We start from the raw sequence: 17263 nt of genomic DNA, 5'->3' as shown, positions 1-17263 counted from the left end.
GAGCTATCCATCTGCCTACCTTGTCTACGGAGGCCTTCGTCAGCAAGATCAGCTGCTCTGTTTTCCCTCAACCAGTAGTCAACTGGGCTCTCGCTAGGTCGAGGCAGGGTGGAGTAAAAATCTGCTAATGGAAGACATGACGACGCATCACTAAAATACTGAAGGAGAATATCAAAAATACGGGTGGGGTTCAGAGTCACATCAAGAGTTTTGTCGCTACGTAGGGCAACCTTCACAACATCTCTTGCTTTTCCCATCAGCTTCCCCATTATTAAAAAAAATGTATAGCCTAAATGTAACATCTACTCTTACCAGTAGCAGTTAATCAAAACCATACAATTTAAGTTGTGAGGTGAGTCAAACCTGTATTTTTTTGGAGCTGATGGATGTATCAATGCAATCAAACAACGTTTTGTTCATTTAGCAGCATGTTTTGTTGCTGTTATTTGTTTAAGTTGTGCCTTTCGCTTCATATTGTATGCCACACTTGTGCCACAAGCTTAATAAATTAGTCGAGTTATTTGAGCTATGTGTCTGTCTAATCGTTTTACTTTGTTGCAATCATTTTATATTAATGTTGTATTATAGGCAACACCTTTGTGTTGCGCTGAGCGCTGAAGCATGTGGAATGTATTTGAAATAGGATTTCTGCTCCCTGCTGGCACTCAAAATGCAGCCCATAACATATCTTACTGGTCTGCTTATAATCAGCTAACTCTACTTTTTTGACGGTGACATGAAGTCATACAAAATTGCCCCACCAGAAATTTCAGGCTAAAATCGCCACTGCTTTGCGCAACTACTTTCATCGTGTGTTCATCTTCAAGCATTTGTATTTTTGACGACAAAAGGCTGGCCTATTTTGGTTAAGTAGGCTATTTCGTGGGCTATTCGTATTGGCCATATAGCTGCTCATGGGTGTGTCGAGATGGAACGGTGCTTGCTCGCTTGATTCTGGGCTTCACGGCCGCCGTACATCAACATCAGTTGGCGTGCAATTCGCACTTGTTTCCTGTATCACTCCGCTGCAGTTATGGCGGCGGTCAGTAAGTATCTGACAGCCAAGCACTGTTCCTTGGCAGGTGCAGCAGTTGTTGCTTTGTATCTGTTAAAGCGACGACTACAAGGACATTCTCCAAAGCTTTACAGGTGATACATCTTGTAGTCTTTGCGAACTGTGAAACATGCGACATGAGATATGGTGGGGCATCATGAATCCGTAGTCGCACTGGTAGTCGCAGCATATCTAGTAATTCGCATCAGCTAAAATAATTACCCCAAACGCATCAGCTAACAGAACTAATTTGTCTTCTTTCGAGAGTTGTGTATGTTCATTTGATTCAGTGTGTGTGTGTGTCTTTAATTCAGCAGAAAAGGGAGCCCAGTCGTAAAAACTGAGGTGAGTCTGTTATGGTCCGGTTGAATTAGAGGGAATTAGCACATTCTAAGGATTCTTACACTCAGTGTTAAATGGATTAGGCTTACTTGGGCTATGGCAGTTTGAGTGAGTGTAATTTCATGTATTTTGTGATCCCATAAAAACGGGGGGCGGGGGGAACCACAAAAAGTAATTTCTCTTGTCATATGGTCACTAATATGTAATGTGTTTGTCTAGCTGTGTTAATCCCCACATTATGCACTGTGCTTGCAGAAAGTTGTGCCCACAGACAGAGCAGCTGTAGACAAAGTGTTCTTTGCTCGTATGTTAGACCTTTTCAAAATACTTGTGCCTCAGCCATTTTGCAAAGAGGTGAGTTACATTAATTTATTCACCCATTCATTCAGTGGTATTCATTTTTTGGTTGTCTTGCTACATGACACATGGTGCTGCCTTGATAGGACAAATGTTAGAGTTCATAGTTCTTACGTGTGTGTGTGTGTGTGTGTGTGTGTGTGTGTGTGTGTGTGTGTGTGTGTGTTTGTTTGTGTGTGTTCACATCCCTAGGTGGGATACCTCCTGTTCATAGCTACAATGCTTGTAGCAAGGACCTACTGTGATGTATGGATGATCCATAATGGAACCATGATTGAGAGGTAAGCCTACTGCACAACCTGTCTCACATGGGGCTCTCTGGGAAAATATCATCTTTGTAGTCTGACTTGCCTGACCAGTCTTGCCCTAGTCAATGATACAAATTATACAATTATACAATTATAGTCTTGTCCTAGTCTGGTTTTTCCAGTGCCGTGTTCAAGGCTATATGTGAAAGTTTCGTATTCATTTCTCTTCGTGCTATGTCTATATATTTGTATTGTCTTTTTTTCTGTCTTTGAATTGCAGTTCAATTATTGGACGCTCAACTGAAGCTTTCAAGAGATATTTGTTTAACTTTGCCACTGCTATGCCTGCTGTAAGTGCATTGCTCATCTTATTGTCTCCCTCAAAGCATATTAACGATGTACTGTGTTATAAGCACATCTGTGATGTATGGATGATCTGTCAAAATTGTTGTATTGGCGCCCATAATTACCACTAACTGTTTATTCATTATCATCAGTCACCTACTGTCAGAACAGTTCATCATCTACTCTCAGAACTGTTCATCTATCTTGAGTCCTCATCATTGCTTATACAGATGGTCCTTTAGCACCATCTAGTGGTATGCGTACTCTGTATCACATTCACCTGTTTACACTAAATATCTTGTATTTGCTTTGTTTCGTAGGTGTCATTGGTGAATAACTTCCTTAAGCTGGGATTGAACCAGTTAAAGCTCTGCTTCCGTGTGAGGCTCACCAGACACCTGTATGATGAGTATCTGAAGTAAGCACTGGATTCAAATGATTTTTTTAAAGTATGAATATGGACTTTCTTCTTGTTGGACCCGTATCTCTCATATTTTTTTTCTCATCATATGTGCTTTCCCTGTGCGTCCCCAGGGGCTACACATACTATAAAATTGGTAACCTAGACAACCGCATTGCCAACCCTGATCAGCTTCTGACACAAGATGTAGAGAAGTTCAGCAATAGTGTGGTGGACCTGTACTCCAACATCAGCAAGGTAGGGTATGGTTTACTGGTTGGCAGTTGAAGGATTTAGGAAGTGGTGAGAAGAAAAAGAAAAGGGGAGGAAAAGATTTAGCCTGACGATGTCATACTCATAATTCTAGTCAGAATATGAGTCTGATACCGCTCCAATGGGCTGTGATTATGGGGCGTGTTTCAACCGAACCAGGAAAAAAAATGCCTCTTCGCTGAATTGGATACATCCAGAACCAATCAGAGCAACGTAGTATGACCATAACGTAGACCATGGGGCCAGCTGATACATTAAACTTATACCGGATCCCGTAGGAAGGACGGCAAAAACATCTTTTCGATCGACAAATGCCTTGATCGCGTTTCTCTGTTCCTCTTTCAAAATGAATGTGCTGTCAATGTCTTCTAAAACAGACTCGAATCACTACATTTCAGCTCTCCAACGGCAGCCATGTTTGTTGAAAACGAATTCACCCCAAAAGCTCTTTGGTGACGTGGTTGATTACGTTACGGTTGATCATCTGTCCATCATCGTATAAAGCCCGCCTTGACAATTTGATTGGTACGGCAATGTCTGTACCGCAGATAATTTCTCCTCAATGGAGTAATGCCAGACCGAACTTCCCAACCAAAAAAATTGTGGGCGGGGCTAAGTTCGGTCTGGTATCCAGGCTAGAAAAGATTGGTAAATCAAGATTAAATCACGTGTTCAAATGTTTGTGTTCATGTGTGAATCATGTGCTTGTATCACTCCCAGTGGTATAACTCTCATGTTTCTTCTCATCATTTCAGCCTCTCCTAGATATTTGCATATATGTCATCAAGCTGGCCTCCGCCATTGGCTTTCAGGTAAGGTAGTTGCTGTGCATTTGTGTTTTTTATTTGTATGTCTGAAGATTTGGTAGTCTTTGTCATGTCAACAGGCTTACTGTTGAGAATATTGACAATTCATACTGTGTTATTGTGTGTTTGTTTGTTTGTTTGTTTGTGTGTTGTTGATGTTTATGTTTATGCCCGTTTGTGTGTCACAGGGTCCGGTCTGCATGGTCAGCTACCTCGTTCTCTCTGGCCTGCTACTCACCCGCCTGCGTCGGCCTGCCAGTCACATGACCGTCACAGAGCAGACCTACGAGGGAGAGTACCGCTACGTCAACTCTCGCCTCATCACTAACAGGTCTCTCATCTACCCATCTTTTTTAAGCAGTCCCCTCTTTCTACCCTTCTTTTTTTAATCAGTCCCCTCTTCCTGTGTTGCTCTCTATCTACCGCAGTCTCTTGACTCTCCAGTTTCTTGCTCCTTGACTTCGGTACTTTCTGTATCTCTAATAATCAAAACTCACCTATGTATTTCCAGTGAGGAGATTGCTTTCTACAATGGCAATGTAAGAGAGAGGGCGATCATCCATTCCACTTTCCAGAAGTTGGTAAGAAAATGGTTATATACGGTTTACAACATATTTATGGAAAATACAAATATTAGAGTCTTCACTGAAATGCACATCCACTGTAGACCAAAATGTACCAGCAAGAGTACGCTTTTATTACTGGTGTGTTTGGTTAGTTATCTAGTGCTAAATCTAGTGTTAGTTTTATCATCCAGCATGTTAACCAGTACGTAAGCACTTTCACCTCCAAAAACTAGATTTAGAAGGTCAAAACATTGTTTTCTTAATAAAAGGGAAATGGGGCAGAATCATTTATAGTTTTATGTTTGTGGATGGTTGTGTTCATCCAGATTTAGTTAAATTGTAATAAACATTGACATTTCTGTTGTGGAGGTACATTATGTGGGCAAACATATGCTTATTAAAAACAGTTATTGTTAATTCTCTCTGAGTTTAGGTAAATGCTGTGTGTATTGGGATAGCACTAATGGATGTAACAGAACTTTCTCTCTGTCATTTTTCTATAGGTCAGCCATTTGCGCAACTTCATTTATTTCCGCTTTTCAATGGGATTTGTGGACAGCATAATTGCCAAGTGTGAGGATATGTAACACCCAAACACATTACAGCAACATGCTGCTGTGGTACCATCTTCTTAAACTGTAGTATAGAACTTGATATTATAGAAATGTTTTACACCTGCTCCAGCTCTGAAGCAATGCAGAAATTTCATCCACCAAAATAATCTACGTTTGAAATGGCTCACATGATAAATATGCGTATTTTAGGTCAACTAAAGATCACAACGGGGAGACTATCTACGCCATTACATTTGACATATGACCTGTATGTTTGAGAGCATATCGACAGAATGCACACCTAAAAGATAGGGATAGACAGACAGTAAGGAGTCTTCAACTACAAGGCTGTAGAGATTTGGTTGAATATTCATTTGGGTTGAATGATGCTGCTTTAAAATGGTGGATGCAGTTGATGATATGGAGGAGGCTCACATCTAATGGCTGTCCACTGGCGGGCTTCCTGTTTCCCTCCCCCCTGCAGATATCGCCATGGTGGTGGGCTACCTGGTGGTCAGCAGACCATTCCTGGATCTCTCCAACCCTCGCCATAATCACAGCACACACTCTCAACTGCTGGAGGTGAGGGGACACACTCACCACTCACACACACACACACACACACACACAAACACCTGACAAACATTGAACACTTTAAACATTCTCCACACACCTCTCATTAAAACCACAGACACACACATCTCACCCCTATTACATACCACACACACACACAGACAAACATGAAAGCCTGGTGTTTGTCTCCGCAGGAATACTACCAGAGTGGGCGGATGTTGATTAGTCTAGCTCAGGCCCTGGGCAGGATGGTGCTCGCAGGCAGGGAGATGACCAGGCTTTCTGGGTAAGGGCTCATCTACACACAACCTCTGACATCTAACCCCAACCATGTCCATTAATACTTTAACTAGAACACCTTCATTTTCTACTCCATTGCTTCCATTTCAACTCCCTCTATAGATAGCTTTATACTACTTTCTGAAAGCATGGGGTCGTTTTTTCATGAGCCAAAACCATTTTCTAGGGTTTCTGATCTAGTTTGCTTAGTATGCTGTGGTCTCTATGGTCGTAGTTTCAGAGGTTGTTGATAGCCCAGCTCCTTCCCCTCTCTGCAGCTTCACAGCACGCATCACAGAGATCCAGAAGGTTCTGAAAGACCTGAACCAGGGCAGATATGAGCGCACCATGGTCTCTCAGCAAGCCAAAGGTCAGTCCTCCCCTACTTCACAACTAGTAATGCCCGACTCCTACCTGGCAATCAGTTGTCCTTCTCATCCCATGTCTAACTGCTCTAGCTCGACTATTGCTGTACCAATGATATTACCATGTTATTCTATGAGACCATGAAAACTAAAAATGTCATTTTTAAATGTAAACATCTGTAATTTTATGTTTATAGAGACTGGAGAGGCTGACAGAATCTCACTGGTTCCTGGAAGTGGGACCATAGTCTACTTAGATCACATAATCAGGTGGGTCAGATGCGGGCTGAATTCTGCACATGGGAGGATCTATTGTGCTTACTATATGCAGGCATGGTGATTACCCAGTTGTATTTGTCTTTCAGGTTCGAACACATTCCTTTAGCGACCCCTAATGGAGACATTCTCATCAGAGATCTATCCTTTGAGGTAGCTTTTTTTTTTCCTCTCATACAACCTATCCAAAAAACAACTATTTCATGAACTAAAGTGCCCTCGGTGACATGTTACATTAGTTCCAAGGGCAGTCAAATCCATAGAGGCGTGTAAGTGCAGTCACCACTTTTGTCTCCTGCCATGTTATACGAGCTCTATGGTACCTATGGTTCTGACCAGAATGTTGACCTCTATGCCTTTCCCCAGGTGACCTCAGGTACTAATGTGCTAGTGTGTGGACCTAACGGCAGTGGGAAGAGCTCTCTGTTTCGAGTTCTGGGAGAGGTCAGTGCACAGGAGAACCGCTGTCTTTAATTCCGCTGTGCTGTAAGGCAGGAGTTATGACGGGCCTTTGTATTTCTTCATTTTCATTTTCGTTTCTTCATTCAGTCTTTATTTTTTTTAAGAAAACAGCTGTTCACTGACGCAACACCTTTTCTAAAGAAATTAGTTAAAGAAATGAGTTAGTCATTACATTGAAAGGAAGCTAATCGTACAGCTCAGGATATCACTCAGTATTTTGTATTTAGTACTTTGACCTACTTTGACCTTTGGTCCCATGTATATTGTATATGTCCCAGTCCCATATAAAAAAAACAACAGCATTGTTTTCTAGATTTTTACGAGTTTATTTTAAGTTATGTTGTGTTATGTACTAGTTTGCTGGATACCTTGATAGTGCACTGTTTAAACAAGGCATTCTCACAGTTTTCAGTTTCAACACCAAAATGGATGAGCAACATTATTTAAGAGACCTAAGGGGAACCAGAGCACACAAATTATCACACAACTAGGTTACTAGTGAGCCTATTATTAGGCCTGTTTCACTATTCTCAGATGGTTGGGCTAACCGACACACTGTAGCATCCAGGAACACCAGTTTCCACCAGATGTTAGCAATTTGGAACTAGACTATCAGATCATACCCTTGCCACATGCGTCACTCCCTTTTACCTATTGCCAGACTTCTGGAAGATGCAAACACAAGAAGTCCTTTCAGAGTCATGTCCAAGAATGAGAAGAATGGTGATTAGTTGAGTACAGTTGTGTAATGCATGGAAACAGCAGGAGAGGAAAGTTACTCTTGGACACCATTTAAGGACATTAGCAACACCCTCTTACACAGACTTTTTGGCCTCTTGTTCTGGGTTTGCTGATTTCCCCTATGACCAAGACTTTTATGCAAATCCAGTATTCGTTGTGCACTGAAGAACCAGTTCGGTTGTAGCTCAGAGTTCATTGCATACATATACCTAAATAACAGTTGTTTTTTTTGTGACGTTATACATCTTTGCAGCATCATGTCCGTTGATTGCATGAATTCCTGTTTGGGTAACATCCTGTGGTTAGGTACGTTTTGTTTCTTCTGCTGAACTTTATGCATTTCCTCTGCTCAGCTTTGGCCTCTCTTCGGGGGGTGCCTCACCAAGCCGCAGAGAGGGAAGCTGTTCTATGTCCCTCAGGTAATGTATCTTGACACACAGCAGACTGAGAAACAATTAGTCAGACCCCAGAACTACCCGTAATCCTCTCTACACACTCTTAGACCCTCTCCGTCTCATACATCTCAAATGGCACCTTCCCCAACACCAATTTCTTGAGCCACAATCTCCACACAACTATTAGCCATGCTTAGCTGTAGCGATGTGTGTTGTTCTGTGCTGTGGTCTTCAGAGGCCTTACATGACGCTGGGCACTTTGCGAGACCAAGTGATCTACCCTGACACAGTGGAGAACCAGAGACAGAAGGGCATCTCTGATCAGGTACCCAGGCTGTGTGCTTCACCTCTGAATGGCTCGTCTTGTCTGTCTGTGTTCTTCTGGGTCTATGTGACGTGTTGTGTACGTTCCCCCACGCTTTTGTGAGGGTCTTTGAAAGTATGCAGGATTACGTTTTTGATTATAGGTCTGTGTTCATGAGTGGTTGAATGTGTGTGGTAGAGGAGCACCAGAGTTGACAGATGTACTGTATCATACACTGTTTATGTGTGTTCATAAGCATGTGTAGTGTGGGTGTGTTTGTGATAATCAGCAGGTATTAAAAGTGTGTGTGTGTGTGTGTGTGTGTGTGTGTGTGTGTGTGTGTGTGTGTGTGTGTGTGTGTGTGTGTGTGTGTGTGTGTGTGTGTGTGTGTGTGTGTGTGTGTGTGTGTGTGTGTGTATGCAGGTACTGAATGAGTATCTGGCTGCAGTGCAGCTGGAGCACATTCTGCAGAGAGAAGGCAGCTGGGACGCACAGCAGGACTGGATGGACATCCTGAGTGGAGGAGAGAAACAGAGGATGGCGGTGAATGTTTATATTGTTGCGATGACTTACACAACGCAGAAATAGTCAATTCAGCCATTGTGCACATCTGTTCACATCAGTAAAAGTGTCCCAAAGCCACACAAACAACTTGTAAACCAAAGACAAGTTCCTTTATTCTCAGCGACTATCTTTGAACATGTTCTAAATGTGTTTTGTGTGTGGTAGTCACTGTAAGTTTGAGGTGTTCATTGTAGGGTGCTGAGTGGGATGTTCACGGGCCAGGGGGTATGCAATTAATTTGAGGTCATCTGTGTCCTGGGCTGTGTGTTACTCTCATAGGAGTTGTAGTTAATTTGAGGTCATCTGTGTCTTGGGCTGTGTGTTACTCATGGGAGTTGTCCTCATAGATGGCCCGGCTCTTTTACCACAAACCCCAGTTTGCCATCCTGGACGAGTGCACCAGCGCAGTGAGCGTGGACGTGGAGGACTACATCTACACCCACTGCAGAAAGGTACATTCAATTTGGTAATAAACATGAAAACAGCAAATTCAGGATGGTGCCCTCCAACAACTCTTACTTAAAGGTTCAAGGAAATCGGCAGACATCTACCAGAACAAAACTAGGGGGCTTGATAATAATAATAATAAGTAAGGAAGTGAAATAAGGATCTGAGCGTGTGTATTATTTTACTTCCTCAGGAGAGCATCACTCTCTTCACAGTCTCTCATAGGAAATCCCTGTGGAAACACCATGAGGTGAGTCATAGCGGACCTTTCTCTTCGTTTACTCTCTCTGTTTTGTCTTCTCATTGGCACGCAAAACATCTTGTTTTACTGTATGTGAAATGTCAGGTTTGCACTTGGTGTATGATGTGTTGTGATGGTGCATATTTCATGTAATTTGCACTACACACACTGAGTGAATGCAGTGAGTGCTGTTTTGTTTATATTCTGCAGTACTACCTGCACATCGAGTGAATGCAGTGAGTGCTGTTTTCTTTATATTCTGCAGTACTACCTGCACATTGACGGGAGAGGGGGCTACGAGTTCAAGCCAATCACACAAGACACGGCGCAGTTTGGCTCTTGACATCATCTGGTGATGACGCTAGCGATGACGCACAACTAGGGGACTGCCGGAGCGCAGTTCATTTGTGCCTAGTGGATCAGTTTTAAATTACCTGTCCTGAAGTATTTTATTACTATTTATGAAGTGATTGTGTGTGCCTGCTGTAACATGTTGGTATGCTTAGAAAATGCCTTTACGGATGATTAGGTACACAATGACAATGTGATTACTGGTCATTTTGGGCAGAGTGGTGACTAGCACCTCACCAAATGATGAACTTGTTAGTATTATGATCTTTTATAAGTTATGTTTTTATACAAGGATCAGTGCACCTAGTAATGGGCAGTATATTTGCTGTAAAGATGATCTATGAATTTAATTTATGTCAATATATGTATATAATGTTACATTTTATAATGTTGTCTGGTTCTTCCTTTTCTTTCTTTATGCACCCTTTTCTTGTGAATATGCGATCTAGTTGTGGAAGTGTTGTTATTGGCTCAGGAAAGCTATGTATGAATGATTTATTCTCAAAATCTCAAAAAAATGTAGTTGCCTATTCTTAATTTTATAGGATTTTATTTGAGCTGAACTGGGTGGGTAAATATTACATTAATCCCAGCGGATGCCGTAAATTTCTCTGAAGTACTGCTCAGTAGATGTGAAGACTGGGCAGTTTCTAGGATTGAAGCCATTTTTGACCTGGTGGGGTCGCTGTTAATCTGTTTACCAGCCCTCCCTCCAGCTGTGTAAATCTGTTCAACATGTTGTAAACTTTCTGGTTTGCACGTCTCCTTCAGAAGTAAGAACCGGACATGGCGGTACCAATCATCAAGTTTTAATTTTGCAAGAATGTTTACATCATAGATAACACAACAAAAATAGAGGAACATATAGCGGACTTTCATCAATAAATAATATTTCATGTACAAAAAAAATAATAAATAACAAATATATAAAAGCAAATCTATTGTTTAAAAAAATAGTTTAACACTCATTCTAATCTGCAAACCATGTTGCCCACTCACCCCACAGAATGTGAAAAGAGTAGAACAGACATTTGACATTATGTTTCAAAAACACCAAGCTCAGGTGTAGAGTGCAAGAGCTTCTCCCATAGAGCAGCTTGTGGGCCAGCCACATACCACTCCTGTGCAAAGTGCAGTACAAACAACCCAGACTTGGGGGCTCATCTCCAATGACACGGTTCTACACGGTAGTCGTGATCGTCGTTGCAGCCTCCATCTTGATCTTCTTGGAGAGACAAGCCCTCTTGCAGCACAGAACAATCATGATGATCAGGAGAACCAAGATCACCAGGAGGATGGCGGCACCTGCTGCTAACCAAGTCCAGCTAATCTCTACAGGAGGGAGGAGAGAGAATGAACGAGCGGTTAGTCTCTCACTGATTTACAAACTTTCCGATATAGGATCTAATTTCTTTATAAAATTAAAGGTAGTGTCTGTCATTCTGGCGAAAGGTTGATATTTCAGCTCAACAGCCACTAAAACTACACCCCTCCCTTCCATGCTTTTGAGACGAGCTAATAGGCTAGAATTGTTTACGGCTCAGTCTAAGCTGCTATGTTTCCCATTTACAGAGTCAGGACTGTACAAAAACTAGTTTTTTGTCCACACTGAACAGACAGCTAGAGTATCGTGAGGAGCCATTAGCTGATATACTGTTATGTTCTTGTAGCTAAAGTGTAGATAGAGAGTGGGGGTGAGTGGGAGAGACTAGCCATGACGGAGAGCCTCTAAGTTCCACAGCTGTTATGAGAGCCCCTAAGGACATCTGACTCAGACGCCACAGAGCCTAGCTCCCTAATTTCTTTCTGAGGTTTGAACAGACCACAACTTGTGGGAAAACAGAGGGGACTGGAATGTTCCAGACCTAGAATTCTAACCCAGCATCCTTAATATATCCTCATGACATTCCCACAGCGGATTACCACATTTCCAGAAGTTCGGAAAGGAGAGGACCTGGAAAGCTCCCACCACACCATAGACTAAGCTCTGCAATACCCTCCCATATGATGCTGATGGTGATCAGAGGTGACACAAACTTAGGAGAGCAGACCTGACATGGTACTTACCCTCAAAGAAAGACCCGGCCTTTGGGGGCCAGCAGACAGGAATGGACCACGACCCCATCTGATGGTCTGATTTACGCGATGGTATGTACGCAGCCACAGTGAAGCAGTAGCTCACACCCTCCTCCAGCTTGTTGATCTCCACCACATTCTTGCGGCCCTGGGCCTTGCTCTGTGGATAAAGAAAGATTGTCATTAGACACACACACACACACACGTACAGAGGCTCAAGCTCTTCGGTGACACAAACACAGCCACGTGTGTTAGGAACAGGCAATCCCACAGCTTACGAGAAATGAAACTGATTAGAAACACACAAACAGGCCCTGTTCATTTTGATTAAGCAATACGGCGAAGAACATCTATGGTCACAAGGGAGCCAAAGAGGAACACTGCACTTAATAACCACAGTTATGCTGACCAAGATATGGTGGTTGCACACAGTAATGAGTAATCACTTGAGATTAGAGTCACACACACAGACAGTTAAGGTTTAAAACTGATTACGCAGTGTGTTGGAAACACAGTGTAACTCTGACATCACTTCCGAGACCATAGAGAAACAAAGTGTATTGTAAACCCAGGCAGAGACATGGTTGGTGTTGAGGACACAGCAATCAGTAAAACAAAACTCAAATTCAATTTCAAACTCAATTACTCAATAAAAGACTTACTTTTCCTGTGCTTCCAGCTTTGCTGTATTGGACTTTGTACATCAGGTCCTCCCTGAAGATCTCTCGGATGGTCATCGGCCGCCCATTTTTCTTGATGGCAGTCTGGGGATCTTGGATGTGGACTTCCATCTTAGTCTTGTCCTCATTCTGAATCACCTTGAAATTTAGACTTCCTATCTTTGCTGTCAGGGGGAAAAAAAACATACACATAAGGTCACAGGGATTTAGGCAGCCTTCTGAGAATATCCTTATCCAGTAATGTCTTTTCTGATTATTTGATGCTCCACATACACCAGTAGCTGTTGACTTGCCATTATCATCAGTTCTAAAAAAAAAAGTTCTCAGTCTACATTTGAAGTACTGTTGAAGGAGACCTATGCTATGGAATAGAAGACTGAGTACCCACTTTCTTTGTAGGGGCAGAAGCGAGGCGCAGACGTGTATGGGAGCTCGACAAAGTGTGTGTTTGCAGAGGGCAGGGGCTCCGAGATCACATCAGCAGTGTAGGTGTCCCTCAGGTTCTCCAGTTTATCGGTCAGGTCACACTCAGTCTCCCTGGTCCGGATGCAGTGCATGGTCTTGTCCTTGTCCAATCTGCGGAACCAAATATCAATCCAAATTCTGTCTGCATGTCTGTCTCCAAATGCTGTTATAAAACTTTTCCTCTTGGCTTTAGGCATAATCACATCAGTTTTGCATCACAGCTGCTTCATAATTCTTATGTTGTGAAAATTGATGGAACAGTTCATACCAAACTGCTAAAGATGATGAATTATAACTGACAGAGCTGGAGATGTTGATGTACTCCTGTTGACAACTTAATCAGTAACTTGTGGCAAATGGAAAACATCTGGCACTCTATTTCAGTGTTCCAAACGCTTCTATTCCCCTATTAAAACTGCATTGAATAAACACTGAAGGAGCCTCCTCCAGCCTCCCCTCTTCTTCACCAAAAGTAATATGATGGAATTCCACTGCAGCTATAAGTATCCCCGTTTTGTATCTGCGACAAAGTGAATAAGCTTACCTTGAAAACTCCACGGTGTAAGAGTAGTTTGTAGGTTTAGGGCTCCAGGTTAAAATGGTCTTGAAGTTAAAGGAGGACCAGGATACATTCTGAGCCCGCGGTGGATAATCCTCACCTAATGAGAGAGGTACAGATACATTGGCATTCTCATTGGACTGCTGGCAACATTTGTGAAAGATTAATGAGGAGTAACTTTGGACAAGCAAAACCATATTGGTAGGTCTTCATCCATGGGTAAATCAATGATAATATTCCATACCTGAAATCGCGGAGATGAGAGTCAACGCGAAGACAGCAAAATGAATCAGCGCTGCTGTACACATGTCAAAATCAATATTCCAGTCTTCGACCGAAGTGGCAGATTAGTTGCCGTTTGTTTATGTCTAGTTGCAGGTCCTTCAAACACCAAAACCAAAACTGCGTGAAAGAGGTACTCGCGCTGGATTTATTACCACGGCTCCATGCAGACCCCGACGGGGAGCTCGTGACAGACGGAGATTCCAGCCCTTTTGGCCAACACAAACCCATATAAGGTCATCCGGCAAATAGTCTTGCACATAACTCCAAAATTCAACATAAAGCAAAACATAAATATAAAAATGACACAAATATCGATTATTTCTAAAGCCTTACAATCATAAAGATTTATAATAGCTTATATTTACTTATAATAATAAATAATTTTATAAAATGTACAAAAATCCCCAAACTGGGATAGCCCAAATCTTGTCCACAAATTTAGATACTCATCATTTAATTTTGGTAGGGGATCTCAATTGCGTTATTAATCCTATCTTAAATCGTTCAAAATCCAAATCAACCACACCAACGGCAACAGAAGATGGGCCTGGTCTCTTTTTGTGACCTGTATTCGCCTCGAGATTTGGACATTTCGATAACCTTGTTACTAAATTTGGTCTTCCAAATCATGGTCTATTTAGATACATTCCTTTGCATTGCACTCATTTCACATCCTTTGCAAAACTACCTGAAAAAACGTCATTAGAAAATATGAAAAACTTAATTATGAAAAATGTACCCCCCCTCCACACACACACACACACACACACACACACACACACACACACACACACACACACACACACCCCTCTGTGCGGCCCATTCCTATACTGTTTGTAATATGCTTTGTGGTTTGATCAATAAACACATTATACAAGTTTTAAAAATCATTAACAGGTGTTACTCTCTACTGTTGTGTTACACAAAGAAACTGTCTTCTCAAACTGATGACACCTACACAGACCATGCAAGTTATTAATTCAATTGGATATTTGTTTTTTCATTAATTAAATTATTCATTAATTATATTTTGGAAATACCTTGCACATGGGAAGTATCTAGAGATCAGAGGTCAGTGTTATTGCAGTTTGCGGACTCAGCAGATCAAATGAATTAAGGGAAAATGAAGAGATGATAGAGTGGACTGGCAATTTGAGTTATAGGACCTAATCCTGATGTAGTGATTGCGTAAAACTGGATTGTTGAGATTCTTACCCACAGTAGGCCTAGATAGTGGAAGAACTTTTGCAATTTAATGTCTGGGTGTCTGGATATTTTACTGTCTATTTTAAGAATTTGAACTTCTCAGAAAACCTCCAGTCATGACGAGTTACTAATACATCCTCGTTACTAGTAATTCCTAGTGACTGGGAGAAATAAGCTGTCAGAAGCATGACCATCCCTAAGTGAGGGTGCTCTGTTTATAATCATTGGTTTAGACTAACTGTTGCCTTACACTGTCATAGCACACTGACTGTCATGAGAACAGAAGATGGGAATGTGTTGTTTTATGAAACTGAAATCTCCCATAGTAACCAGAGGCGTGTGAGCTGGTAAATTATCTGAGAGAACAGGCCTCTGGGTCCTAAAATCCTGAAAGCTGCCACTTTGGCCACATAAAACACACTCACACACACACTCACTGTGTACTTCAAACTTCTACGTGAACATATTTAATGTGTACGTTTAATTAAATGAATTTACTTAATTTATATAGCGCCCAAACAATAAAATTGTCCCAAGGCGCTTTACAGAACCAGAGCCTGAACAACCCTAGAAAAAGCACAAAAGCAACAGGGGAATTGAAAAAAAAACTTTGACAAACATTATATGACCAACTGAGCGCAGCAGCGGTAATACATGGGAGAAAGTCAGTGGTAGGCACACTCACTCTTATGCACAAGTTAAGTTTCCTGATTAATCCCTCCTGGACCGTGAAGGGCTTGCCTGCGGAGCTGCCAGCCCTGTCACTCGCTCACTCCCCTGCCAGAACATCGCTGCAATGTTTATAAGAAGAAGCAGAAATCTGAATCCAAATGCTACGGTCCCTAGTTCTGCAAACCTTGATGCAGAGACCAAACAATAGGCTACATAACATGTACACAACATGTCTTCGTGATATATGATTCTCACCATTGAATAACAACTGAAGCAGGCAAGCTCAGGATCAACTCTTTGTCATCTGATCAACCAAATACTAGTGTTCACATAAACCAGACAAAATAAGCAGATTCTTGGGCATTTATAAGCAGTATTTATTTTCAGTCTGTTTGGTTAAATCACAAAGAGCCTTTTACGAGCTTAGCATGCATGAGCATAATCTCTGAGGAATGGTATTTGTCCACATCTGTAACCCTATCTGATCTGCTCTGGTAAACAGGGTGAGAGAGTCCTTATGTCTCCCCTATGTTCCCTTCCAGAGAAACCATCGCAAGATTCGAGCCTGAATACAGACACTCCAACAGACATTACTAAAAGGCACAAATACCAAAAAAACATTTGTTTCCCACAGGACTGGAAGGGAGCTCTCGACTGATTTAACGAAGACGTAAAGAAACATCAAGCTGGTCTTCTCAACTCCACTCCGTTTCTTTGATGCAAAGCCAGTCACATGTTTTACAATAAATGCCCCTACTTCTTCATGGCATCACGGCTACCGCGGTTGCGTGACCAATTTCCCTCTGTTGCACCATCACTGATGGCATATGTGTAAACAGCATTTCCTGCTGTTATTAGACCACTATCGTGCCAGGGTTGCAATAGGAGACGTTAAAGGCCAAATGGACGGGCAGATTTCCTTCCATAATCTTCTCATGAACTCTGGGTTGTTAAAAATCCTCATCCTGAAACTGGTCATTTGCACAATTGTCGTTCATGTATATTTTCTTTATTTGAATGATTTATCTAAGACACTACCATTGTAAAGAGTTGTTAAATGAATTTGTGTGATGTAGGAAGAACAGAGGCAATCTCCACTGCAGTAAACGGAAACAGTGACGCACCTCCAGTGTAACCTTAGATTTTTTTTCCTCTTTTTGTGGAGAGGGGCTTTACAGAGACAAACCTCAGTGCTGGTCAGATGAGTGTGCAGGGTAAACCCAGCTTTTCTCAGACGCTTAAGCAATCCAGTGTGCTTCTAATGACCTCTCAGTCGGAGACAGGAAGGAAATGTTCGACACCAGCCAACTTGCCAACTGCAGTCTCATCCATGTATTTGATAATGATGACTCCAGTGTCTGACCTGGCCTCCAGAGG

General features: G+C 42.0%; 2 protein-coding genes across 3 annotated transcripts; one reads left to right on the top strand and one right to left on the bottom strand.

Annotated features, from left to right (window-relative positions):
• The first annotated feature begins 934 nt into the window (after nt 1–934).
• LOC105910739 (ATP-binding cassette sub-family D member 3-like) lies at nt 935–10331 on the top strand. 2 transcript variants are annotated; one of them, XM_031575266.2, is made up of 23 exons: nt 935–1149; nt 1372–1399; nt 1652–1750; nt 1946–2034; nt 2282–2351; nt 2667–2764; nt 2881–3004; nt 3775–3831; nt 4014–4156; nt 4337–4406; nt 4895–4964; nt 5430–5527; nt 5713–5804; nt 6076–6167; nt 6360–6432; nt 6528–6591; nt 6805–6882; nt 7995–8060; nt 8272–8361; nt 8764–8883; nt 9252–9356; nt 9545–9601; nt 9858–10331. In XM_031575266.2, the coding sequence occupies exons 1-23, from the start codon at nt 1034–1036 to the stop codon at nt 9933–9935; spliced, it is 1977 nt and encodes a 658-aa protein (XP_031431126.1). In that variant the 5' UTR covers nt 935–1033; the 3' UTR covers nt 9936–10331. The 2 variants fall into 2 exon arrangements, with proteins under 2 accessions (XP_031431126.1, XP_012694920.1); XM_012839466.3 differs by having other exon boundaries at nt 1369–1399.
• A 405-nt stretch (nt 10332–10736) lies between these two features.
• LOC105910675 (tissue factor-like) lies at nt 10737–14173 on the bottom strand. Its single transcript, XM_012839404.3, has 6 exons — nt 13968–14173; nt 13709–13823; nt 13088–13275; nt 12682–12863; nt 12011–12179; nt 10737–11275 (listed from the first exon to the last, which is right to left on the bottom strand). Exons 1-6 carry the CDS (start codon nt 14029–14031, stop codon nt 11124–11126), a joined length of 870 nt encoding a protein of 289 aa, XP_012694858.2. The 5' UTR covers nt 14032–14173; the 3' UTR covers nt 10737–11123.
• Between the last annotated feature and the right edge of the window lie 3090 nt (nt 14174–17263).

The sequence above is a fragment of the Clupea harengus genome, chromosome 10, assembly GCF_900700415.2.
Source record: "Clupea harengus chromosome 10, Ch_v2.0.2, whole genome shotgun sequence".
Taxonomy (NCBI): Eukaryota; Metazoa; Chordata; class Actinopteri; order Clupeiformes; family Clupeidae; genus Clupea; species Clupea harengus.
Note: the sequence above shows the minus strand (reverse complement) of the source record. Positions and strands in the feature narration are given on the sequence as shown.